Genomic DNA, 27,324 nt, shown 5'->3' with positions numbered 1-27,324 from the left:
CTAACCACCTTGAAAACCTACTTTACAACCACAACTTAAGATAAGATAAGATAACTTGAAACCCTGACTCTATCTTGAAACCACAATTCAAAAACCCTAATACTAGCTTCAAATTCAAAACTCTTAACACAGACTTTAAACCCTAATCGGAACCCAAACATGAAACATGAGCTTCAAACCCTAATTTGAAACCCTAACCTTTTTTCAAACCTTAAATGCTGCAATCTAATTCATTGTGCTGCTCCTTCTGGTGTGCCTGTCCATCTTGGCCACTGGGAGGCAGTATAATACAGTCATATAGACACAAGAAAACTGCACAAGAAGAACTAGAAATGGATTATTATCAAAAAATTGTATTCACACATGTGCAGTGTGTTTGTATAGGAACTGTGAAGTGTCTAAAGAGCTTTGTGGTTTCACCCCACAGATCTGATTGACCTTAATCTAAGGCAGGTTAAGCATCCTAATCTACTCACTTTCAATTATATACAGCTCCATGTGTTTGTGTTTGTGTGTCTGTGTGCGCTGCTACATTTCACTTTCACCATTTTTCTGACTGGAATTTTTTATTATGAAACCCCTTTTGCTATTGAAAGCCAATTTTGAAACCCTAATCCTGTTTTGCAACCTTCATCTTTCTCTTGAAATCCTAATTTGCAACTCGACCCATGGTTTCAAACCACTGTCTGTCTCTTTTTAAATACTCAAACCTTTGTCTTGAAACCCTAATTTGGAACCCCGCTTTGCACCACAAACTTGGTTTGAAACCCAAATTTGAATTCCAAACGTTTATATGGGACCCGAATTTGAAGGGCAAATCCTAACTTCCAATCCTATTCTCAGCAAAGGGCAAACACAAGATAGGATTTGTTATTATAAAATATAGAGCTTTTATTTATTAGTCAGCAACATTGATGGGGAAGTCTTTTTTTTTTTTTTTTTTTTTACAAGTCATTATTACAAGTGTGCATCCTATCAGTGTTACTTTGCAACCCAGAGGGAAGAAATAAGATTTCAAATAAAAGTACAATCTGGACTCCAACACCCTCTTAAAAAAAAAGCTGAGCCCATATTTATTCTTTTTTTTTTTTTCCTTTGATATAATTTTTATATTCCCACAATGAGAAAGACATTCAACGACATCCACGGGAACAAAGCCTCTTTTTAGACAAACACTGTTTACATACACTGTACATGCCATGCACCACGGAAAGACACCCTATTAAAATTGTTGTGGTTGTACCTTTTCTATGAACACGCCTCCCCCACCAATAACACCCCCCCACCCCCTTGCATTGATGGTATCTGAACGAATCAAAGATGAATGAATGTAACTCTGACACAAGTATCGGCACAATTTGGATGAACTCTTGCAAATAAAATGGCCGGCAATCCATATCAAATTGCACTGTCTCTGTTTTCATGACTGAAATGTGCGCGTGAGTGCATGCGTGGGGTCCAAAGTGTGTAAGATTGTGCAAGTGTGTGTGCGAGTGCCAGCGTGTATTTGTGTGTGTGAGTGTTTGTGTTAAAGTGCTTCTGTGACTGTTGCCCTGTGTGTGAGTGTGTTTGTGTGAGTGAATGCATGTTAAGAGTGTGTTAGAGGCCGGATGTGTGTAGACATTTGCAAGAGCGTCTGTTTGTGCTTGCACTCGTGCATGTTTTTAAATAACGGTGTGCGTGCGTGTGTGTGCACGAGTGTGTGTGTGTGTGTGTGCTTGAATAAGGGTGTTTGTGAGTGTCACTATGTGCCTGTGAATTTGTGCGTGTGTGTGCGTGTGCTTGTACATGTGAGTTTGTGTGCATTTGTGTTTGTATTGTAGTGTGTGTGTGTGTGTGTGTGTGTGTGTGTGTGTGTGTGTGTGTGTAATCCTTGTCAAACTGAAGCGCCCACCCCACTTTTGTGACCAAGTTGCATGTATCACAGGTCCCACATGGACAAAGGAGTTGGGACACATTGCTGTTACAACTGCAGTACAGGAAGCATGAAAATGTGGAATTTGCAGCACCGGACGCTTTCCACTTTTTTGTGGTAAATGGGCTGTCACTATGATCTACCTCAGGTACCCAAAGCGCTTCACACTCTTTTTTCATTCACTTGCTGATGACGCAGCATCAGTATCTTGCTCAAGGACACTTCAACATGGACGCAATGACCAGGGATCGAATTGCCAACCTCTGGGTTGGGAAACGACCACTCCAACACTGAGCCGTGCCGCCCGCAAAAAAAGGAAGATAACCCGTACGGGGTTCAAACCTGCGACCTTGGCGCTATTAGCATCACGTTCTAACCTCCTGACTCAACCAGCCAAAACAAACCAATTTTTTAAGGACTCTTCCCCCAAAATTTGTTGCGTATAATTGTTCCAAATATGAAAAGAGGATGGAAGCTTACGAGGAGCCTCAAAAACGCCCACAAGGGATCAAAAGATACAGAAGGCTTTTCACCAACGTCCCCTTTAAGAGACATCTTCCCATACTTTAGTCTGTGTTCGGCAATTGAAGGTGCTTTGTTTTTATTTTGCACAGATGTAGTTAAGAATAGCTGCCTGCTGGAATCTGCATTTTGGAGATAAGATTCCTATGTTTGTGTTCCTACGAGACCGTTTCTGCCTCAGAACAATGATCACGTGCTGAAGATTCACCATTTAAATGGAAAGATAACGAAAGCAGCAAGCACACTTATCGATGATAGCCTCAAATCGAAGTTTTCTCCAACCACCTCCATTTCCTATCAAAGCGGATACCTGTAAAAGATTATCATGAGTGATTATCCCGTGGTGTGCGGTGTGTTAAGAATGACTTTTCTCGAAAGATGATTATGGTTGACGATCACAAATTTTGAATCTGTTCAGTATTTCCCATCGCAAATCCTTATGCGTGTGGTTCGATTGCAATTGCGGTGGTCAGATTGAATATACCAGTCGCGATATACAGTTCTGGGAAAAATGAAAAGAACTCCACTGCAGAATGAAATGAGAAAAATAAGAGACTTTAAAAGTCAAGGATGGGACTTTTGGACCAATGCTGCTTTGCTGTGCTTGCGTCGTAACCATATACTGTAGACCAGTGATTCTCAGAGTGTGGTACTTGTATCACCTTTGGTACGTGGATCTCACTCTACCATGTCTCCTCATGCCTCGCCCAGCTGTCAATCAAATACAACTTATTTATAGCGGCATTCTTATGCCTACGCAAAACTACATGTTTGAGCCGCAAAAAAAAAAAAAAAAAAAAAACATCCACTTAAAGCTTCCAGTCGCTGAAATGTATCCCACCGCATTGTTTTGGGTCTGCCCATGCTGCAACGAGAGGTGAGAGTCACCAGTTCGCTCGCGAGCGAATTGGATTGGGCCGAGTAAAATTAACACTGTAACTCGCAACCGCGTCGGATTACAACTGATACAAAAGAAGGCGCTCAAATTCGAAACGTATGGAGCGAGGAGTTGCCTGACGCCGGAGTGGGTCACTCGGCACCGCACGTCAAAAAAAATCAGGAAAACCGAAATGGTGAAAAGCAGCTCAATGCTATACATATATTTCCAAATTTGAGTACTGCATACTTTTCCGTCTTTCAACATTTTTCAGCAATTTCGTCTTCAAACATGTACAGGTATACTGTATTCACAGAATTCACTCTACAGAGTTTTTAATAGTTAAGAACTGGTTGTTTTTTTAAACTTTGATCTTGATACAATTTAATCAAATTTTTAATCCTTTATGTTTTTTCTTCATATATTATAACAGCGTTAATGTTCAAACTGTGTATACGTTATATATTTGTTGTATATGTTACAGTGACTTACAATAATATCAAATATACTTTCAGTCTCGTTTTTCAGGAAGGGTTCGGTCTGCTATGCTACTGCATGATGATGTAATGCTGCTACTTTGCGTGCTCAAGTATTTTCTTTTCTGACAGACAGAAGAAAACGACAAACTGATTCTGCGGATCTCTGTCACGAATATGTTGGCATACACAAATTATTTTGCAGTGGCCTCTCATTTTTTTCCAGCACTGTATTCTGTATACTTGCAGTAAGAACGCACCAAGCGTTCTTCCTTTGCTGTGTGGGGTCTCTCACATTGAAAAAAATTGGTAACGTGTGCACTAGTTGGATGATTCCGGAAAAATTTGGCCAGGCATTGGAACATGAAGACAAGTCTGTGGGCATTTGCGTGGTCCTGAAAAATGCTCTTTTTGTGCCATCTTTCAACAGCTTTCGAGAGGAGCGTTGTAGTCCAAGTTCCATTTTTTTAGTTCTCGTCCATGCGTGGATGCTCCCAAAACACCAAACATTTAAAAAAGACATCCTCGACATAATACACAGTCAGTAACACGAACATTAGAATAATAACAGCAACCTATTCACAAAAAAAAAACAAAACAAAAAACAAAAAAACTTTTTTTTCCCTAGATAGGTACAAAGAATTACTTTTTACAACCTACAATAAATATTGTGTGTTTCATCCGAGAGTTTTTTTGTCTTTTCTGCTGTATTGCGTCCGTTATGAGTCACACCTCAAAACTGGAGGGATAGTGTAGCATTTCTGGAGGTGTGGTCGATTCGCTGCTGGTCGTTTCCGGCTCCTCATGTCTCCGCCGGGCTCGTCTCGTCATCGCGATGCCGGCGGTTGCGCGGCTTCTTCTGCTCCTTCAGCTCCTTCAGACTCTTGGCTTTGGCATCCCCCAGGCCACCGCCGCCGTCCCCCAGCTGCCAGTAGTCCTGGCAGTACTGGTTGATCAGGCCCATCTCCGGCTGGCTCAGGATAGTCAGCAGGTCCTTGTACTGGCCGGCGCTTGGCGTCCAGGCGCTGGACTGCAGTGGTGCCAAGGCGAGGGAAGGTGCGCCCGTCTCTACCAGGACGTTGTTGACGGTTCGGCTGGAGAGCACCACCAACTGCAGCTTGACCAGTGTGTGCTTGAAGTTCTTCTCTGTGGATGTGCACTGGTAGATGCCGCTGTCTGATGGCTGCAGTGAGCGGATCAGGAGTCCCTGGTCCGTCTTCAGGATGCGGCCCTCGGAGCGAATCTGGGAGTGGAGGGGATGATAAACGGTTTCAATACAATTTATTTGAACTCTCTCGTGAGAGTCGTGACAGCATCTCACCTCCTCTCTGAGCTCAATATATATATTACTCATTCGATACAGAGGATAAAGAGTGTATGCCTGTGAGTACTGTTATATTGTCTGCCTACATGTTGTTGGTGAGCCATTTGTGTTCAAAGCACCGCAACACAGATGCTAATTGTTTTTTTCTTTTACCCCTGTATAACCTATCACCAGCTATTTGCTGAAAAAGATACCTATTAGCAGTTTTGTGCTCTTTCTGAAACGCACTGAGATGCGACAAGATGCCGCCAAAATAAACAAACAAATAATCGGAGTAATAATAATAATAATAATTACAAAAAAATAAAACAATAGTAATCACCTCTTTTCTTCTGTCACTGTTCTCTTTCTGAAGATGCCACTTGAGGGAAACATGTGGGGACCTCGCCTGGCACTCCAAGAACGTGGTGCTGCCCTCCACGCCATACTGAACTGTCTCCAGAGTATTCTTATTGGCTGGAAAAAAAAATGCAAGGAGTGGTAGATCCATAATATATAATAATAAATACAAGTAATATTTTTTTTCTTAATAATTGATTTAATTGTTTTGTGTTCAGCTAAAAAGGCCCAGATTTCCCACTGAGTAACTATAAGAGATTGAGTGATAACGTCGTTATAATTTCAGTCTACATACTTTTTGTGGCATTTTTGTTTGGTGGTGGCCTGTGTGGCTCAATAGGTTGGAAAGCACTGGTGTACTGTTTTCGACAAGAGTTCTTTCGATGCTCACCATTGGAGTTGTAGCCTCTGCATTGGCGGATGGGGTTACCATACTTGACATCCTGACGACGGCTGCGTCTAAGAGGATCAAAAGTAGAAAGTCCATTTGGAATTTGACATCAACTCAAGTTAAATACAGTGGTACATTGATCTAACATTAATCTGTACTAGCCACCCCCACCCACAAAAAAAGAAAACATGTAAAGCCTTTCAGAATATTGCGCTTTATAAAAGCATACAATTATGACATGAATGAATACAACATAAAGAACTTTTTTTTTCTTCACTTGAATGAACATCGTGCTGCTCCTTCAGGTATGTGCGTCTTGGCCACCTGGGGGCAGTATAATGCAGACATACAGATATACAGGAAGGTGACAGTCATAATCTGGTATATGTTACGTGACCAAACATGGAAAATAAAATGGCTTGAACTGGAACTTTCTACTTCTGATAATGGTTTGAATCCAAACTTTGTAGTTCTCGTTGGTTGACGTCCTTGTACAAAAGAATAACATGACGGCACCCTTGTATGACATTACAAAGAACACTACGTCAACAGAGTGATCAGCTAAGTGATATTTTTTTTCCCCCCTTTCGAACTTTTGCAACAAGTACTTGTCAGATGTTGTACTTTTGAAAAACTAACAGTCATTTCGTAATTAAATAGAAGTTAGAGTTGATCAGGTTTTTTAAATCTTTTTATTTTTATTTGATTTTTTTTTACGGATATTGTGCTGCTCCTTCTGATTGATGATGTTTAGCAGTGTTGGTAGCATGAAGATAAACTGGCTCATCTAAAACAACGCAAACTCATGAATTTAGGTACCACCGAACGTTTGCATGATTCCCATCTTAAACGAACACACACCTCTTCTGCGACGCCGAGTATCTGGAGCAAGATTTTCCATCCCAGGCGCAGTACGGGTCTCGAGCCAGACAGCAGTCAGCGCACACCTCGCCATACACGTCGCAGCGGTGGAGCGCCAGGTGGGTCACACCCAGTACGGACGCCACGTACAGTTGTTGCTGTTGAAGGAAGATGTGTCCATTGAGTGACAGGTGCTGCGTCACTCTCGCCTTGTGAGACGTTCCGTCGACTTACGCGCTTGGATGAGATCTTCATGGTGGTGATCGGGGTGGGAACCTGCCAAACAAAAAAAGTCATAAATGAAGTTTTCACGCCTCAAAAGAGGAAATCAAAAGACGATAGGAAATGGCAACGCGGCTGAGGCGACAAACCTTAAAGACCTGCACTTCCTCCAAAACTAGCTCCTCGGTCTGAAGGTCGTCTCGTGGCAACACAATCACCTTCTGCACCGTTCCGCGATCTGACCAACACAAGATGAGGAGAATAATCAGTCCTTGAAATTCTTTGGATTACAACCCCCATAGCAAAAATGTCATTTGGTGTCCACAACTGCTTCTAATAAAAACTGCATCGAATCTTTATTGCCATTGTGGCAAACCTTGAAATTCGCCGAGAATAGCTACTTGAAACCAAAACATCACACTTGCATTTTAATTTCATGCATGGATCCTAAAGTCTTCCCGTTTTGATAGACCTGATCACCTAATTGTGTATGGATTGGTCGAACCGAATCCTGACTTGAAATCTTGATTTGAAACTTTTACCCACCCTTGAAAACCTAATTTCAAAGCCTCTCTTGAAATTGAAGCCCTTCGTTTTCAAACCCTCATTTAGAGCCTTAACCCTCCATTGAAACCTGATCTTGAAACCTTAACATTGACTTGAAACCTTAAATCACAACTTGCAACTCTGATTTGAAGCCTTAACTTTAAACCCACATTTGCTTGTGAAAATTGGCAAATTTTAAGTCATTCTGAACCCGCTAAAAAAGCCCATTCATTCATGAGTACATTAATACTAAATAGTGATTCTGGTGTTTGGGTCCTAAAAACTACTACGAATAATAATTAAAAAAAAAAAAATAATAATATCTGTGTTTCCACCAACCTGTGCCCAGGAAGAGGACTTCGTAGCTTCCGTCGGCGGCCGTCACTTGATCGACGGAGATGGTGGTGAACTCGTAGTCCACGTTGGTCCGGACCACCAGGGGCCGCTTGTGTACCGGGTATACGGAGTTGTGCATGGTGGGGTGGTTTCTCATAAAGTTGATCACCTCGTCCGGGTAATCCTTGGTGGATTTCATGTTGGGGGTGAACGTCCCTCCAGGACACTGTTTTCACAAATGACACATGTGATGATTTCAAGCGACCACATGTAATAGTTTGGCTGTAAAACATAAAGCATTTAAACTCCTTTTGATGTTATGCTAGCTTGTAATAAGTAGGAAAATATTGCTGCTGTTGCCGTGGCGACACTGCAACATCAACTTTTAGGGTATGATATGGGCGGACCAAACTGGAGGCTTCATATGTCGATGGTGTGAACACTGGTGCTAAAATTACTGCTTAAAGTTGTGAGCTGGGTTTGTGGAACACTGAAAATGGGAGTTGAGTTATCCATCCCTCCATCCATTTTTTTTATCCGCTTATCCACATGAGGGTTGCGGGGATGCTGGAGCCTATCCCAGCTGTCTTCGGGCAGCAGGCGGGGGACACCCTGAACCGGTTGCCAGCCAATCACAGGTCACACGGACGAACAACCATCCATGGTCACACTCGCATGCTCAAACAATTTAGAGTGCCCAATCAAAAGAATGACAATGGGAATTAATTATTTAGATTTTGCAGATTTTTGAAAATGTATTGAAAATAATTATATATTTTCCATTAATCTAATTTATTCTTAAAACATTTTGAAACATTTCCCAAACATATTACTGCCATTGTCATTAAGGAGTGTTCTGTGTAGCGTTTGGAGGAAAATTAATTAGTTCCGTTTTTGGATAAGACTGTGACACACACACGAAAAAAAAAATCAGGCAGTTACAACACGGAGGTACACAATAATATGTTAATAGTACAAATATTACATATTACATAGCATTTAGTCAGCCTGGCCCGGCCCTTCCTTCTACTGACATAAAAAAATCCATTGGCCACTGTCACAATTTATTTTGCTTATTTTGATGGACACATCTCGAATGTTGCATATTTAAACCACATTTAATTGTTTAGGCTTTCACTCTATTTAAGATTTACATTGGGTGTTTTCCCTTAATTGCTGGAAATGGAACAAATGTTTATCATTAAGGCATGATTATTCTCTGTGGAGAGTGTTCGAGTACCATGTAGATAACATTTGCTAACTCTAGGGGGAGCCCAAGAGCCAAAAAAAACTATTGTTACAACTGCGGCCTTAACATAACAATTTGGACAAGTCATCCATCCATTTTGAAAACTGCCTGTTCCCATTAGGGTTGTGGGTGAACAAGAGCTGATCCCAGCTGACTTTACGCAGGAAGTGGGGTACACCCTGGACTGGTCGCCAGCCAGTCAAGCGGCACATCGAGACAAACATTCACACTCACAGGTTAAGGATTAAATATCCCAATTGAGGCAATAACAAAACAAAATAAACAAACAACCCGATAACCCCTGCTTATTCTTTGTCTGTCAGGACATTTTTTAAGAAATCTTGCCAGGTCATTTTTTTCCCCTATTGGTCTGTATTTTGCTAAATACTTCCTCATTTCATTGTTTTCTTGAATTGTTGTTCCAAAAAAAAAAAAAAAAAAAACACAAAACCCTCTTCGATGAGCCGACCACAGATGTCTTTAGAAGACCACACAGGAAGGCTGCAGCTGATATTTGAAGGACAAACCTCAGAAATGTGACCTCAAGTGCTAACCACTATTCCACTATGCAGGACAAATTGGACTTTATAAACAGAGGATAATTACTGAAGAGTGGTATCAAAACATTCTGACTAATAATCACTTTTAGAATTTTCATTGACATTGTCAGACAGGTAATCACTTCACATGATATGTAATAATAAGAAGAAGCATATACAGTAGAGTGTTGCCTTGAGATAGGAGATTAATTCGTTCCGTGACCACTCTTGTAACTGAAAACACTTGAATATCTAATCAACTTTCCGCTTTGAAAAGAATGGAAATGCCATTAACCCGTTCCAGCCTTCATCCCAAAATGTTGTAATGTGTTTTTTTAAGTGAAAAATGTAACACTCTACAATATTGTATGTTCTAAAAGTATATAGTAATGGCATCATTACATGAATGTAAAGAATTAAAAAAGGTTTTGTGTTTTCATTTTTTTTTTACGCTTGAGTTCAATGGATATTGTCCTGCTCCTTCTGGTGTGTGCGCATTAGCCATCTGGGGGCAGTAAAATATAAACATGGACACACGTAGAAGAGTTTCACAACTGATTCGATGAGTGGCGGGTACGTTAGTTGTTTTTCACTGACAATAAATTATATATGCCGTGAGTATTGTAAGACAGTAGTGTCAATCTGCATGTGTTGCTTCACCGTTGTGTTGAACGATCCATAGTTCAACGGTTATAACACAGCGACACCAATGCTATGTGTTAGCTCATCTATTGCATTTACATTGTTTGTTAGCATTAAGCTAACTAGACTTTATTAAAGCAAATTTAGGTGGTTGTTTTTAATGTACAGTACAATGAGTCATTCTTTTGTTTTGTTTAGTTTGACAGTAAACCTAGACTGGGAGTGGCAACAAACAGCTTCAAGCCTCTTTTTGGAAAAAACTGCTTACAATCTGCCAAAACTGCGACTTGTTCATTGCCATGAAACAAGCACTTGTATCTCAAATTTTTGCTTGCAATTCAAAGCAAAACAATCGGCCCAAAAAACGTATCTCGAAAAACATGTGTCTCAAAGCACCACTGTATATATTTTTTAAAGCTGTAATTTCCAAGTCCTCATGTGTTTATAATCATATTTGTATGTTCCTGTACTGTGCTATTAATATTCTTCTGTTTACCACTCACAGTGCCAGGTCTGGGGTAAGGAATCTTCCCCGTGTAGGCCACCCACTGATAGTTGGGTCCTTCCTTGTGGGCGAAAGGACCATTGAAGACCATGCGGATGTCTGCCATGGAGTAGACGCACACAGCCGAGCCTTTAAACACAGATCTGGACAGGAGAACAAGCCAGTGAGTGCCGAGATAATGACAGAGGGCGCTGCATGCGACGGGTAGAAGCTACTTCCCAGGAAACACAAACATACCCTCACAACCAAGAGCCGTCTGACACATTGACATAGAAAAACGCCCACACACTGCCAAACACTGGCCATAAGCATAGGGCTCTCTATACTGTGTTTGTGTCCAGTGCGCCTCCGTGATTAACAGTGCTTTCATCATCCTCATTTAAACATGTCTGATGCCAAAGCAGAGGACACACCAAGGCATTATGTCCTGCCTGCATCGAAATTTTACATGTCTGCTGGGTTGTGTTTTCCTCCTTAAATTAGGACAACTTGCTATCAGGCCTGACGTGCCGGGATTCAGCCACTTTTCTGTTTCATCTTTTGCAAACATAGTCAAGACACTCACCCTGAAACTGAAAAGACTCCGTAGATGACAGGATTCTTGGTGTCTTGGGTCGGCTGGATGTAAACATCCCCTGAAAGGGCCAATAAAGTACTTTTGAATTGTTTGTCGCAGCATTTGTACAAAATATGATAACATGAAAGAATGTTCCAACTTGCAAAGGTGAGGATAAGAATGCTGAGTATGTGATCTACAGTACATTACAGTGGACCCATGCATATTCATGGCTCAACAGTTACAAATTGGGCTGAAACTGGCCATATTTTAAGGTATCAGGTACTCATGGAGGCTGCTGATAGCAGCCACCAACACTCAGCCTACGTTCAACCTATATTTAATTGAGTACACCATAAAGACAAGCTATTTAATGTTGAAACTGATAAACTTCATTGGTTTGAATTTGAATTTATGGCTGCAACACGTACCTAAAAAGCTGGGACAGGTGGGGAAAAAAGACTGAGAAATTTGAGGAATGCTCATCAAACGCCTATTTGGAACGTACCACGGGTGAACAGGTTAACTGGGACCAGGTGGGTGCCATGATTAGGGATAAAAGGAGATTTCCCGGATTGCTCATTCACAAGCAAAAATGGGGTGAGGTTCACCTCTTTGGGAACAACTGCGTTCGAAAATAATTTAAGGACAATTGACAATTGCAAGGAACTTAGGGATTTCATCATCTACTTTCCATAATATCATCAACACCTTCAGAGAATCTGGAGAAATCACGACTGTAAGCGGTAAGGCCGAAAACAACATTGAATGTACGTGACCTTTGATCCTTCTGGCGGCACTTCATCAAAAACTGAAATCAATGTGTAAAACATATCGCATGGGCTCAGGAACACTTCAGAAAACCAACGTCAGTGCAGTTCGCCGTGATTTAAAACTCTGCTATGCAAAGCAAACTCCAGTTATCAACAACATCCAGAAACGCCGCCGGCTTCTTTGGGCCCGAGCTCGTCTAAGATGGACTTTTGCAAAGCGGAAAAGTGTTCTGTGGTCTGATGAGTCCACATTTCAAGTTGTTTTTTGAATTTGTGGATCTCCTGTCCTCCAGGCCAAAGAGGAAAAGTACCATGAGGACTGTTATGGACGCAAAGTTCAATCGTCACCATTAATGCTGAAAAGTACGCAGAGTTTTTGGAGAAACAGATGCTGCCATACAAGTAACATTTTTTTCATAGATGCCCCTTCCTTATTTTCAGCAAGACAATGCCAAACCAAATTCTGCATGTGTTACAACAGAGTGTCTTCAGAGTACAAGAGTCCGGGCACAAGACTGGCCTGCCCGCAGTCCAGACCTGTCTCGCATTGAAAACGTGTGGCGCATTATGAAGCGTAAAATACGACAACGGATACCCCGGACTGTTGAACAGCTGAAGCTGTAAATCAAGCAAGAATGTGAAAGTATTCCACCTCCAAAGGTTCAACAAGTACTGTCCTCAGTTCCCAAATGTTTCTTGAATGTTGTTAAAAGAAAAGGTGATCTAAGAGAGTGGTAAAGTTGACCCTGTCCTTGCTTTTTGGGAAAGTGTTGCAGGCATAAAATTCAAAGTTAGTGATTATTTGCGAAAAACAACAAAGTTTATCAGTTTGAACATTGAGTATCTTGTCTCTGTGATGTATTGAATTCAATATAAATTGAACATGCCTTGCAAATCATTGTATTCCGTTTTTAATTCATGTTTATCACAACATCCCAACTTCATTGGAATTGGATTTGTAGAAGGTACACAGTACTAAGAATACACAAGCCAACCATCTTAGTCAAAGTTGGCATGGGGAAAGGATTTAGGAAAAAAAAAACTGCCCTTTTATGACTTTTTATTCTGTGTTCTTATGATTGAAATGCCTACCAAATTACATGTTGCTTCATTGAAGGTACTTTTGGGTGAGTTTGTGTTTGAAGGAACCAAGAAAATTGATCTTAAAATGGGTGCTTCAAACCAAAATGGCAGAATTTTTGGATGTTTCCTGGCATGGCTTTTTGAGGCTTTTTTTAATTAATCTAATCACAACAGGCATGCCTGCCAAATTTCTTGTTGGTAAATTAAACCCGTTTTGGGATGATGAATTTTCAAACTTCCATAGAATTATTATTATCAGGCAAATTTTAAGGTCTGGAATCAATTATTAGATGATATACAAATAAAATAACAAATCGTAATAGGGGGATGTACAATGTGGAAAAATTTGATAGCATATTTTGTTGTCTTCTGAACCCACTGACAAGTGAGGATGTATTTGTCGGCCTAAAACTGATCCCAATACGATCTGTGCCATTTCTGGGGGGTTCTCAGGTCCCAGTGTAATGACACATGGAGACATTTAAGAATCAGAGGTTACCAGAACCTCAACGGGATCCTGAATCTAAACTCATCGGACACTAAAACTACAGTTCCTGCGTCCCGCCGGGGAATAAAAGTAAAACATAGAATATATGTTGAGACACGCCTCTAATAGGAGCCATATGCGTCCAACATGACTGCAGGCTGCAGGGACTTGCAAGCCCTACATCGCCACTGATGGATTTAATGAGAGGAAAAATGCAAGCCAAAACAAAAAAGGAGGTGAAAAAAATTAAATACATAAAGTTTGACAGGTGGAGTGGAATTCTAGTTGAACATAGACTGTCGGTCAGGTTCATGTTGTGCAACAACGGGTGGGTAAAACAAGTGCTGTTTCACTTGTTTTAACTGGCCTTGAACAGTGAAGGATGGTAATTGCCCTTAGGGAAACACATCAAGAAAAAATAAACATGACATGCCCTCCTCTCCTCCCTAACTTGTGATCTTTCTCAACAAGTCAGACATCAATCTGACACATTATCGTGTTTTGATCCTTGCACAGATTTATTCGTCCAGTAACGCAAACAGAAGAGAAAAGAGGTGAGTCGTGCTAATTGAATTGAGGATGAATAGCAAATACAACGGAGCCTTCAATTCTCATCCCGTGCAGTCTACACTCCCGCTTTGATCACGAGGATGACAACCCTTCGCATGAGCTATGAAAATGACAGGTAATGGCTGCGTTGCAAAGGAGAAATCCGTTCTTCATCTGACAGCCTGTTTTACAAGCAGAAGGAGCGCAGGAGGAATAAATCAGCCGTGAACTGGAACAACTTGCGTCAGTGTAACTTTTTGGTTTGTCACGCGCGTTTGCACACAGCGTCCCAATAGTGGAAAAAACTATCCCTGATTGCTGGGATAGGACAAAAAAGGAGGGATGGATAAAGAAGGGGAAAAAGGGAACATGATGACGAGCAAAATGAAAAAGGCTTTGCATTCCCGTTTCAGGGCAAATCATCCAAATGATCCAACTGTGAGGCTATGCTGGCGTAAATGGCATGGCAAAAAAAATATTAAACAATCAGTGTGGCCCATTTACCTGTTTCTGATTAGGTTGAAGTCTTTTGTTGGAGTTTGTCAAAACTAGCCCTGGAATTTGCCAGAAATGGTCAATACCCTGTTCAATTTTGGCCACGCCTTAATGGGACGACAATATACTGTATGACCTTACACCTTACAGCTGAGGCATGTCATGACATATTTTGTGGTAAATTTAGACTTGTATTCTAAGTACACTTGAAGGATTCCTTCCTTGCAACACCAGCGGGGACAGCTTCAAGGATACCACAAATCCCCCCCGCCCCTAATCCTGTCACTCATGTGAATAACAGACAGCCCTGGTCAGAAGCTAGCTGCTCATTATTTTGATCTCTCGCTTTACTGTAGAAGTACTTGCATTCCGGTACCGTCTTATTTTTCCTTTTAGGTTTAGCATTGCTCAAAGGAGATGTCGGCTCAATCTGTGGAGGGCAAGATAGTGAATCTGTCAAGACCTGTTGGGGTTACAAATCATGTCACGGAGTTCTAACTTTGGACGGCCAGCTTTCCTATCAGGGTATATGGATATGTCCAATATGCGCCAGATGCTTAGCTGTTAGCAGATGCAGATTTTGGTTATAGCAGCGCTTCCCAACCACAAGTTTGATCATTTTATTCCGGGCCACAGTAAGGGGAGGAAGTGTAATTCCATCTTGCCCCATTTTGCTGGCATTCAATGGGGTCTTTCAACTTGCAAAATGCCAAATAACATCAGTAACAACTTTCCTCTCTCATATTTCCATGTTGATAGGGCGGCACGGTCATTTAGTGGTTAGCGCGTTGACCTCACAGTGCAGAGGAACCGGGTTCAATTCCAGCTCTGGCCTCCTTGTGTGGAGTTTGCATGTTCTCCCCAGGCCTGTGTGGGTTTTCTCCGGGTACTCCAGTTTCCTCCCACACTCCAAAAACATGCATGGCAGGCTGATTGAACACTTTAAATTGTCCCTAGGTGTGAGTGTGAACGTGGATGGTTGTTCGTCTGTGTGTGCCCTGCGATTGGCTGGCAACCGGTTTAGGGTATACTGCCCGAAGACGGCTGGGATAGGCTCCAGCACCCCCCGCGACCCTTGTGAGGATAAGCGGATCGAAAAATGTTGGATGGATGGATGGATGGATGGATTCATCCCGCCAGTTTACCAATAGTCTTGTCGCAGTTGACGGATGAAATGTGGACCAATGAAATTGTCCGAGTCCTCCCTCATACTGAATCTTCATATCAGTGTAGTTCAAAGGGAGACGCGGATGACAAAATGATTTACCAAAACTAGCCGCATGAGTAAAGCATCAAAGTAGCGTTTATAAGAGCAACTTGCCAGTAGATCATGACAGTGTGGAGCAGTGTCGAAAAAAATCCACGATTACCAACGGGTTTTGATGATGAAGAGGACTGCATAAGCTCATCGCTGAATTTGCTCTGTGATTAAAGTGACACTGACAAAATGGCCTTACGTGAAGTTTAACGTGTGTGCGTTTGTGCTTGGACTCACTGAGCTCATCAAAGTGCGTCTCGACACCATCGGCTCCGGCCACCGAGCAGATGAGCCGGGCCTTCAGAAAGGTGCTCCACTTGTTCACCAGACAACAGTGGCCGCCGTCGTCATTCTGTAGGGACGCAAGGACGTATGGGTTATCCATCATTACGTATCTTTCATGTATCCACGACTGACCCGCAGCTGTGCGAGTCAAAGCCGTTCAAGCTAACCGCGCTGGCTCCGCTTTTGCTGTTGGCCCGCTGGAACAAAAACAGCTTCGTGTTTCAACTGGGCCCGTGTGCTCGCGCGAGCGAGATCGGCCAGTTTTTCCTACTGAAGAAGGGAATCTAAATGATTCACGGGCTGGAAATAATGAACTTTGTTCACGCCTTTCGCCCTGTCAGAATGATTTGCATGAAGTACAGGCTGTGTCGCTGTGACACTGGGAGACCATCATCTTTCCTATATAAGGGAAGCGAAAAGGGTTCTCACACTGACTCACTTATTCAAGCTGTATTTCACTGCATCGTATAACTAGTCAATGTCTATGAAGAGCCTTTTGAACGTGTGGCCAACAACATCCCAAATAAAGCATTTTTTTGGACAAATACAACCATCACATCACTTGGTTATCACCTCTGGATGCAAGATGTGAACTGAAGTTCATTTTCATCTCTTTCAAAAGGGTCCAAAATATCAAAATGCTATCCAGCCTAAACTCAAACAGCAATGGTTTGCTTTCCTGCCCTGACCATTAATTGGACGATTGTCATCATTGAAGATGAGGATTGATCGTTTTGGAATTTCCATCTAAAGAGGCAGAGAAAGCCAGGCCTCAAACATCCATTCAAACGGGCGGAAATACAAATCGACAATCGAGCCGGATTTTGGCATTTCTCCTCTGTCACGATCCAGATCAGATGTCTCGAAAAAATAATCTTGAGCGAGGATCCAGCGGTGGAGAAGTGTTAAGAGTGTTTTTTTCTTCCCAATCTGCTTGGAACACGACCGATTTTTTTCCCTCCTCAATCTCTCTCACATTTCCAAAATTGATTATGATGTCAAAAATCGGTATGTGTGTGCCTCACTTAATGCGGCAACTCACCAAGCAGATCCGCCCGATTCTGGACTGGCTCATGGGACTCTGACCCATCTCGGTGGCCTTCTCACGGAAGAAAAAGTAGAGCTTGTCATCGTTCTTCTCGGCGCTGTCAGGGATGAGGTGTGCATGGATGAATGTCGGATCTAGAGAAATGAAAAACAGGGAGAACCCAAAACGTTCTTATTCTTGAGCAGGTGGAGCTGGCATATGACCAAGACAAAGACGTCAATGCATTTGACAGGCGGAAACGATGGACGTGGCAGCAGGAGAGATGGTTCATCATTCTTCCAGGGTAAAAGGCTCAAGCAATAGAGCAAGGAAAAATGAAATTGCCGACAAAGGCACATTTAGTAAAATCGCTCTATTTGATACGACACCGGAGACCACAAGCATTTTGAATTGGAGGTCATTAGAATCGGTCGACTTGCTTTGACATTGCAATAATAATATGATTGTAACCAGGAGACAGCTGACAAGAAACTGACCAAACCCAAGAGCTGAGCCCTGAATAACAATTTATCGGTCCAGAGGAGGAAGGATTGAGGTTTGGGTCGCTGTCTAAACACACGATTTGGCCTCAATAACCATTTGTATGATTACTGAGGGCTGAGGAATCATCCCTGTTTTTCCTTTTTACTGAACCTTAGGACATCAATTCATGTTGTCCCACCCAGCAGTGGTCAAAATAGCTTCATGGAGTACACAGATCCAAGAGAAGGTGCCCCACCCACCTACCCAAATACAATGACAAATGAGGGTACAGATCCCACAGTCATTTTTCAAGCACTTTTGCGATCTATTGCCAAGCTTTTACCAGCACCTTGCACAACTATAGTAAATTACATATCATTGCTGTCTGAAAAACAATTCTAAATATTGTGGGACTTTTTTTTCTGCCACCCCTCATTCTAAAAAAAAAAAAAAAACAAACAAAACACGTTTATATTTTTGGACACAATATTGGACAATACATGGCTTTCAGTGGGCAGAAATTTCTCCAGCAATGAATATTTTGTTTTATGCAATATGATGGTCTCGTGGCTGGCATGTCTGCTTTCCAATTCTTATGGGTTTTTTTTTCCTGGTTTGACTTCACTCAGCTGGTTGCCTTACATTTGAGCAAGCATTCACCGGAACAGGAACACACAGCTAAGTAAGCCTGGCTTGCTAAAAAGGTATCAGTAGGAACTGCAACTGCGTCACACCGTCGATATCGAAGGTAAGTGTGCTGATTCACATACAGTAATCCATCCATCCATTTTTCTAATCCGCTTATCCTCACACGTCTCATCTGTCTTCGGCCAGTAGACGGGGGACACCTAGAACTGGTTGCCAGCCAATCTCGGGGCACACATAGGCAAACAAACATGCGGGCTCACAATCACACCTAGGGACAATTTGCAGTGTTCCATTAACTTGTCATGCAAGTTTCTGGAATGTGGGAGGAAACTGGAGAAAACCCACGCAGTCACAGGGTGAACATACAAACTCCACACAGTATCAAATCAAACCTTGCACCTCTGCACTGTGAGGCAGACGTGCTTACCACTTGCTCACCGTGCCGCTCTGATTCACATAATAAATAGTTTTAAAAAATTTATGAAAATATTTTTAACAAAAAAATACTTCACTACAACATCAGAAAATGACGATATGCATGTTTCAAATAGAACAAAGTTTTGACAACTTCGCTTGAGTTCCCCTTTAAAATGCTCACACCTGTGGAGAACATGCATCGCAGGATTTATGAGTGGGACTCAGGTGTCCCGATTCCATGGATGAGCCACAAAAGAGTATTGTCAACGGCAACAGGATTAGGATTCGATTTTCAAGAGGAGCAACGTCGAAGGGCGAGGCTGGGATTGATTTGGCAACATCAACTGATGATGCTTTCCCAATCGTGGCTCATCAGCTCTATGAGTCACTATTGACGTGCTGTCAAGTTCCCATCAGGGCTGACCTCGTCGGCTTTGTGCAGACGTGTGCTCAACAATTAGCAAAGAGCGCTTTTACGCCACATGCTAACGATTAGAACCATTGAGTGGATAAGTGTGCATCCACCTAATTCCGACAAAACACCACCAACCACTTATGTCAGGAGGCTGTCAAAAAATGAGTGAGGAAAAAGTGCTTCTCTTTTTTTATAGATCACATTTCTTTCAAAGACAATGCAGAATCTTGCGCGGCTCTCACATCCCCCCAAAAATTCCACTGGTGATTTGAGATGTTTGCAATGTGCTATTGAATGAGAAAAATAGCACTAGCATTACATGACATAACAGTATAAAATATACAGATAATAAATAATTAGAATTAAACAGTTTTTGTCACACTTCCTCCTTTTCACTTTGCTGTGTGCGACTTGAACACATGGAATCAGTACAAGACAGATATACTGTACTGGACGCGCACCTCTTCTCTCGGCATCTCAGGACGTCAGTAATATTAATCGGTCTTTGCAGAGGATAAACAATATTTGCCAATGCGTATTGCTGTGTGGTCTTTCAAAATCCCCATTTGTGTTCAGATTTCTGTTGCTTCACAACACTGCTACATAGATGCTAATTGTTCGCCTGGGTGCCAATGTGTAACTCTCTGTTTTGTGTTTAATTTGACAATAACCTTCAGCTGAGAATGCCAAGAAACAGACTAAAGCCTCTTTTCTCAAGATCATGTATAAATGTTATCTTCCAAATTGTTGCTTGTCATAATGTGAGTTGACTCACCTACCAACTGTCGGCCAATCAACAAAAATTGTCCACACGTATGATTGTGAGTGCTGATTTGTCCATTTGTGCCTAAGCCAAGATTCAAATCCCGGATATTTGGCCCCTGAGACAGACATGCTAACCACTGGATCACCATGCCGCCCGGAGGGAAACAATTTGTTGAATTATTGCTGGCTGCAGAACAAACATGTCATGGGGACATTACCATTCAACCATCTGGAGTTGTACTGATCGGTCCTCATGGCTGTCTGCTTCCCCAGTGTACGGAAGATAGCCGAGTCGGTTCCCATGAAATCGATGTACACTCCCGCGTACAGCTCTCCATCTGTCAAGACAAAAAAACAGAGAATTGAGGGCGTTGCCAAGGTGAAGTCATAAATGTACACAAAACCGAAATAACTCGACATTTGAGCCGCGCGCTGCAGAAAGGCTAATCACTCAAAAGTGACGTCACACCCGCCACATTTCATTTAAATCATCTCGCAACAACGTTCCAAAATGTCCCCGGTGCGTCATGGTGGTGATTTCCCCTCAAAAAACTCAGCACAGAGCCAAATTCTATTATGATCTGCCTGTAGCGCCACGTTTGGGTCAAACCTGTTGACCCGGTTACACTTCCGCCAAAAGCACGCCTATCACACCCGTGAGGGCAATCAGTGGTATTTGGAGGAGCAGCAGGATATGCAGAATCAATTGCAATCAGTCGGATTTAACAAGGAGAAGACGTTAAAACGTGACTGGCAGCTTTAACCATTCTGTCATTCTGCGGGTCAAATTGACCCGTGATAAATTTACAACTGTGCTTTTAAAAATGAGTTTAATTAATTCCATGACCAAATGCCTATCATTGCCCAAGTTAGCATAAGCCTTAAACTAGCAGACAAAAGGCTAAGTATGTGGTTGTTTTGAATACACAACATGAAATTCTCTTTGTTGTCAGTTAAATTTTAGAATAAACTGAAACGGAGAAGGCAGCACATCGCTCAAAGCCTCTATTTTTGGATGAATATTGACTAATTCTGACACTGACCCCATACAGCACTCATATTTCAGGTTTGTGCTCACAAGTCAAAGCCAAAAAAATGGGATGAATGACGGCTTCTATCAACTAATCAGTTGGGTCACCTTTATCTTTAACCATAACTGTACAAGGGAAGTTCTCCAAACGGACACCCACATTAAGCAGGTCTACATATTAAATCTATGTATATTTAGTACTGCCGGAGAATATATCGAATTTAATTAATTCCATGACCAAATGCCTATCATTGCCTAAGTTAGCATTAGCCTTAAACTAGCAGACGAAAGGCTAAGTATGTGGTTGTTTTGAATAAACAACATGAAATTCTGTTTGTTGCCTGTTAAATTTTAGAATAAACTGAAACGGAGAAGACAGCACATCGCTCAAAGCCTCTTTTTTTGGATGAATATTGACTAATTCTGACACTGACCCCATACAGCACTCATATTTCAGGTTTGTGCTCACAAGTCAAAGCCAAAAAAATGGGATGAATGACGGCTTCTATCAACTAATCAGTTGGGTCACCTTTATCTTTAACCATAACTGTACAAGGGAAGTTCTCCAAACGGACACCCACATTAAGCAGGTCTATATATTAAATCTATGTATATTTAGTACGTTAAAACGTGACTGGCAGCTTTAACCATTCTGTCATTCTGCGGGTCAAATTGACCCGTGATAAATTTACAACTGTGCTTTTAAAAATGAGTTTAATTAATTCCATGACCAAATGCCTATCATTGCCCAAGTTAGCATAAGCCTTAAACTAGCAGACAAAAGGCTAAGTATGTGGTTGTTTTGAATACACAACATGAAATTCTCTTTGTTGTCAGTTAAATTTTAGAATAAACTGAAACGGAGAAGGCAGCACATCGCTCAAAGCCTCTATTTTTGGATGAATATTGACTAATTCTGACACTGACCCCATACAGCACTCATATTTCAGGTTTGTGCTCACAAGTCAAAGCCAAAAAAATGGGATGAATGACGGCTTCTATCAACTAATCAGTTGGGTCACCTTTATCTTTAACCATAACTGTACAAGGGAAGTTCTCCAAACGGACACCCACATTAAGCAGGTCTATATATTAAATCTATGTATATTTAGTACAGCGATTTTTACCTGCTGTTCACTGTTAATAAACCTGACCAAAGCTACAAATGAAATGCCGCATTTGCAATACTGACAAGTTCATTCATATTGTACAAAGTAAAATAATTATGTACTTTCAACCCCCCCTCAAAAAAATCATTGCATCAGACACTCTTGAACCAGGCTGCACCAGACTGAATTAAATTGTAATCCTACTGGAATCATTTCACTTTAAAATGAACCATATATTTGGATGATTTTCACTGGTTTGGCTCTCTTGAGTGCTTTCTGCATCACTTGCAATAGTTGCCACGGCAACTCGGCTCATTGGGATCATTTAAAGACCATTATTGTTAACCCTGCAAAGAATCGATAAGAAGATTTGGAGGCGGAGGAAATGTGTTTGTGTGTGTGCGCGCACGCACGCGTGCATGGGTGTGTAGAGGGGGTGTTGATGTATGCTTGTATGTGTTTGCAGCAGGTCTGGGTCCCTCCCTTGCTTTGGGGCATAGGTGAGGCTTGAGAAAATATTTCAGCAGTGCAGCCAGTCACTGACTTCAACTTTGTCAAGCTCAAAAAGGCAAAAATGATCGCATTTTGTTGGATTGCACAGGTAAATTACAAACCAAACCGCAAAGTCAGCATTACAAGCACACAAAAAAAAATCATTGCATCAGACACTCTTGAACCAGGCTGCACCAGACTGAATTAAATTGTAATCCTACTGGAATCATTTCACTTTAAAATGAACCATATATTTGGATGATTTTCACTGGTTTTACTATCTTGAGTGCTTTCTGCATCACTAGAGGGCTTTCCTTCTCATTTCGCACCTGTTCCTCGTCATGTCATTTTCTGTCACCTGTTAAGCCATCACCCACTGTTGAATAATTCGCCTTGCACACGACTCTTGTACCAAGTGCTTGTTTTCGAGACCTTTTCAAAATCGCTCATAGTCTTGTTGAGTATCTCCTTTTTTTTGTTCTGTTTTTGCATTGTTCTTATTTTGTAGCGTTATCCTTGGCATATTTTGGTTTTCTCGTAATTAGCTTGTCCATGCAAGTGATTTTGCATTGTTTTGTTTCCCTTGCCTTGTGCGACCAGACCACCCACAAACAGGGGCGCACACACAACAGACGGACAAAAGAGTGGCACAATTGCAGCTTTGCAACGTCCCATTATCTACAAGTAGCATCTTCCACCATCTGTCCTAATCTGAGCGTTTAAAAGTGAATCAAAACGGTGTCATGGATCTGTTTTGTTTTGTGTCCAGTAGGGGGCGGTAGAGGGCTTTCCTTCTCATTTCGCACCTGTTCCTGATCATGTCATTTTCTGTCACCTGTTATAAGAGACTGTCAAGCCATCACCCGCTGTTGAATAATTCGCCTTGCACACGACTCATGTTCCAAGTGCTTGTTTTCTAGACCTTTTCAAAATCACTCATAGTCTTGTTCAGTATCTCCTTTTTTTGTTCTGTTTTTGCATTGTTCTTATTTTGTAGCGTTATCCTTGGCATATTTTGGTTTTCTGGTAATTAGCTTGTCAATGAAAGTGATTTTGCATTGTTTTGTTTCCCTTGCCTTGTGCAAGCACTTTTGGTTAGGATTTTATTTTATTTTTTTAATTCCTGGTTCTTTGTGACCAGCATTTTATGTTGTACTTTTGTTGGTTTCGCGACTCGATCTTATCATTGTCAGCATTTGTGGGATTCACTCCTGTTCCTGACTGGTCCGAAACCAGATCAAACGAAGCTTTATTACCTTTTTAAAGGCTCATTATTTTGAAAAAGGGCGGCCCAGTGGTCCAGTGATAAGCGCGTTGACCTCACAGTGCAGAGGTCGTGGGCTCGATCCTGGCCCCGGCCTTCCCATGTGGGGTTTGCATGTTCTCCCCAGGCCTGTGTGGGTTTTCTCCAGGTACTCCGGTTTCCTCCCACATTCCAAAAAGATGCATGGCAGGTTGATTGAACACTCTAAATTGTCCCTAGGTGTGAGTGTGAGCGCGGATGGTTGTACGTCTCTGGGTGCCCTGTGATTGGCTGGCAACCGGTTCAGGGTGTCCCCTGCCTACTGCCCGAAGAAGGCTGGGATACGCTCCAGTACCCCCCCGCGACCCTTGTGAGGATAAAGCGGATTGGAAAATGGATGGATGGATGGATGTGATATTGGCTCTCATTGGATTGTGCAAGTGTATCATTTAAGTGTCAGGTGAGCAACTTTACACGAGACAGTCACCATGTCCAGTACACGTTGTGGGTAGCAGCTCAAGAGTGATCTGTACGTTTCTTCAGCGGGATGCACACACAGCGATAATCGGAGCAAATTTGCATTTTACCACCCTTCCAATCAAATCCGTCAAAGGTCAGATTGTTGCATGTCAATGAAAGATTATCCTTTTTTTGTTTTTTAACTCTCTGATTGGCTCAGAAAACCTAACTGTAAATGTTGAACCTTTTCAACAATTATGATAAATCCTTCAGTTTCTGGTCAACTATGAGTCTCTAGCTATTTCTTCTACTGCTACAGTCTCTTCGAGGCACGGTTTCAGGATTTTTTTTTCTCTACCAAGGCTAAAGGAGGGCTTGACTGATTATCGAGTGGGGGCAGAGAAAATAATTTCTCAATATATTTAAAAAATACTGGAGGGGCTTAACTGGGGCTCCACAGATTTCTGACAGGGCTATAGCACCGCGCTAACCATCTATGCTCTCTTCTTTGTGAGTCCTCATCTGGATGCCCTGTGGCACTATACTGCCTACCACAGGTCAGTTTTGGTAGTACCACCGACATAAGGAGATGCAAGACTGTCAGTGGCATTATTAATAGGTGTGTGGTGTCCTGTGTTCGTCATCTTGAGTACATCACGCAGTGTAAGAACAGGAAGCACTTTTTTTTCCCTTCACAATTCTCCCACATTCTAAAAATGCATGCAGCAGGCTTTCGTGAAGCAAAAATCAACATTGACTTACTGATCAAAGCGGAGACGCTGTTCAATTTGGGGTCAAATGGACATTTTCCCTTCCCAGAATCCACTTTGCCCGGCTCGAGGCGGAAAATATATTCCTGTCGGGGGAATAAGGAAAGGTAATTCATTATCTCACTTCTCCTGTGACTTGCTAATAGATTTATTTTGTTTAGAGAATACATTGTGGACAGCGGCAAAGGGGTTACTCCTTGAAGTTGCTGTTAAAGGCCGTGGGTTTTGAAAACAGCATGAGTATCTAACTAAACAATGTGGAGTTAAGAATGCTTGGCTGCGACCCTGCAGGCACGACTGGATCTGCTGAGGGCAACCAAAAGCACACAAAGACGGTTTTATCGGTGAGATGAAGGCGGCGGAGGGAAAAAATGCTGAGAGCCTTCCAAAAAAACGCCCTCCGCTGCGCCTGTGATGGTAGTGGCTCAAAAGAGAACTCATTATCCCCACAGTGAAAAAAAAAAAAGGACATCTTTAACATCTGTGTCAACACTCGATCCGGGTGCACCGACAGCTCGGTCGGGTCTTCAAAGCCGGCTCGCCGACAGGCTGCAAATACAGTAATTTTGCCGCTGAAAATTCACGTTTGTGATCTGTGGCCCTTTGACCAAAATGTCGGCCCAACTTCAAGATATCACTCAGCTGCATTTTCTCATCAGATTTTGCCTTTATATTCAATTTTTTTGCCACATGCCAGCAATACTATTATGTCTTTGTTATTTATGGACGACAGCCGAACTGAAAATTAAAATAGTGAAATTATGAAAACAGGTTGTTGGGGAATTCCAACATAGACTTTTTAAAATTACAACAAAAAAATTAATATTTTCTCTTTAGACATATTTCGATTTCTTGTGATAGAAGAAAAATTTGCGGTAGCCTTTTAATCTCTTTTTTTTCTTAAACATCTACATACAATTTCTTTTGTTGTAATATGATATGACATTCATATTAGATTTTTTTTTCAAATGTAGACATAATCAATGTTCTGGTTAAGAAACACGACTGAATATTTTTTTTTTTTGTAGCCTGCCTACAATATAAGCCAAGCTTTGTCATTTGATTTTCGTGTTTGCACCCCCCAACAAAAATACGGCATGTCATGGAGAAGGCCATTTATTTTACTTCAAGCCACATCATCACGACACCGAAAGTGAGCTCTCCAGGTGGGCACCAGACTTCTAATTCGATTCTTTACAGAGCGCAGAGCCCCCTCTCAAAGCCCACCTTGGCCTCCAAAAGTTCTGACGTGTCACTCTGGTCTGCTGCCCGATTGGTTCTCCCTCCAGATTTGGGGGCCTGGAGGTAGTAGGAGCCCTAAAACACAGACACGGCACATTTGGCCGACTCGTTACTGACACATGACCGGCTGCAACAAAGCCCGATTTGTCCAGTTGGTAATGACACAAACAGAAGAGCGGTGAAAAGACAAACAAAAAGTGGAAATGGAGAAGGATTTGGGGGGAAAAAAGAAAAAGCTGTGGAAATGTGAAAGTGGTGCTTGATATTGTGCATGTCATGTTAAATATATGCAGAAGAACTGTAAACAAGTTTATAATTGAGCTGTTCAATATTTTGCGAATTGTGTCATCGCAACGGGGCTAATTCATTTTAATAGCACACCCTTCCCACCACCACCACCAAGTTTCTCCACCAGACATTAGCTAAAATGTGATCCTGAGCCCTTTCAAGACATACCCTGAGTTCACTCGCATGGAAGCACAATCAAATCGAGGCCAAAAAGTCTGCAGAGTTGGCAAAAGGATTCAGAACAGTGTTACCAGTGTTAGCTTTTCTTGTCCATGTGGCCGTCAATGGGGGATATTTGTCTTTGGTGATACAGCACACGCACTGAACCACCATATCAGGGATCACCACCATGGTGCCCATGGTCAATTTGTGGCCTCCAAGGACCACATGAAGACCATTTCCTCAAAATAAGTCAATTATGAGCAAAATTGCTGCCCAAAGAAAAGAAATGGTTTGAGCCTTGCAGTGTGAGAAATGGATCTTAAATGTGTTGTAATTTGCCAGAGGCTGTTTACTAAGATACCAGGGAACTGTTTTAAGATGTGAACCCCCCCCCCGCCCCCCCACAACATAATCCCCTCCCTACCACATAATCTGTCTCCTTTAAGGGGTAAAAAACTGAATGGAAGCAGGCCGATTGACCTTTACAATGACATGTGAACCCCCCCCCCCCCCCCAAAGGGGGGGACAAAACACGCGAGGGGGG

General features: G+C 42.0%; 1 protein-coding gene across 2 annotated transcripts in view; it reads right to left on the bottom strand.

Annotated features, from left to right (window-relative positions):
* Window positions 1–2,329: 2,329 nt before the first annotated feature.
* The window catches only part of sema3fa (sema domain, immunoglobulin domain (Ig), short basic domain, secreted, (semaphorin) 3Fa), a 74,005-nt gene continuing 49,010 nt past the window's right edge, over window positions 2,330–27,324 (bottom strand). For both annotated transcript variants that reach the window (XM_019861141.1, XM_019861142.1), the window contains 14 exons: window positions 26,316–26,405; window positions 25,081–25,174; window positions 20,204–20,323; window positions 17,273–17,412; window positions 16,183–16,297; window positions 11,310–11,379; window positions 10,743–10,887; window positions 7,813–8,035; window positions 7,077–7,165; window positions 6,940–6,981; window positions 6,706–6,863; window positions 5,845–5,912; window positions 5,437–5,570; window positions 2,330–5,033 (listed from right to left, as the gene is read on the bottom strand). In XM_019861141.1, coding sequence (XP_019716700.1) covers window positions 4,593–5,033; window positions 5,437–5,570; window positions 5,845–5,912; window positions 6,706–6,863; window positions 6,940–6,981; window positions 7,077–7,165; window positions 7,813–8,035; window positions 10,743–10,887; window positions 11,310–11,379; window positions 16,183–16,297; window positions 17,273–17,412; window positions 20,204–20,323; window positions 25,081–25,174; window positions 26,316–26,405 — 1,929 coding nt within the window. In that variant the 3' untranslated portion in view covers window positions 2,330–4,592. The remainder of the gene's footprint in view (window positions 5,034–5,436; window positions 5,571–5,844; window positions 5,913–6,705; window positions 6,864–6,939; window positions 6,982–7,076; window positions 7,166–7,812; window positions 8,036–10,742; window positions 10,888–11,309; window positions 11,380–16,182; window positions 16,298–17,272; window positions 17,413–20,203; window positions 20,324–25,080; window positions 25,175–26,315; window positions 26,406–27,324) is intronic.

This window comes from Hippocampus comes, unplaced genomic scaffold, assembly GCF_001891065.2.
Source record: "Hippocampus comes isolate QL1 unplaced genomic scaffold, H_comes_QL1_v1.1 scaffold40, whole genome shotgun sequence".
NCBI lineage: Eukaryota > Metazoa > Chordata > Actinopteri > Syngnathiformes > Syngnathidae > Hippocampus > Hippocampus comes.
This window is presented reverse-complemented; position numbering and strand designations above follow the sequence as displayed.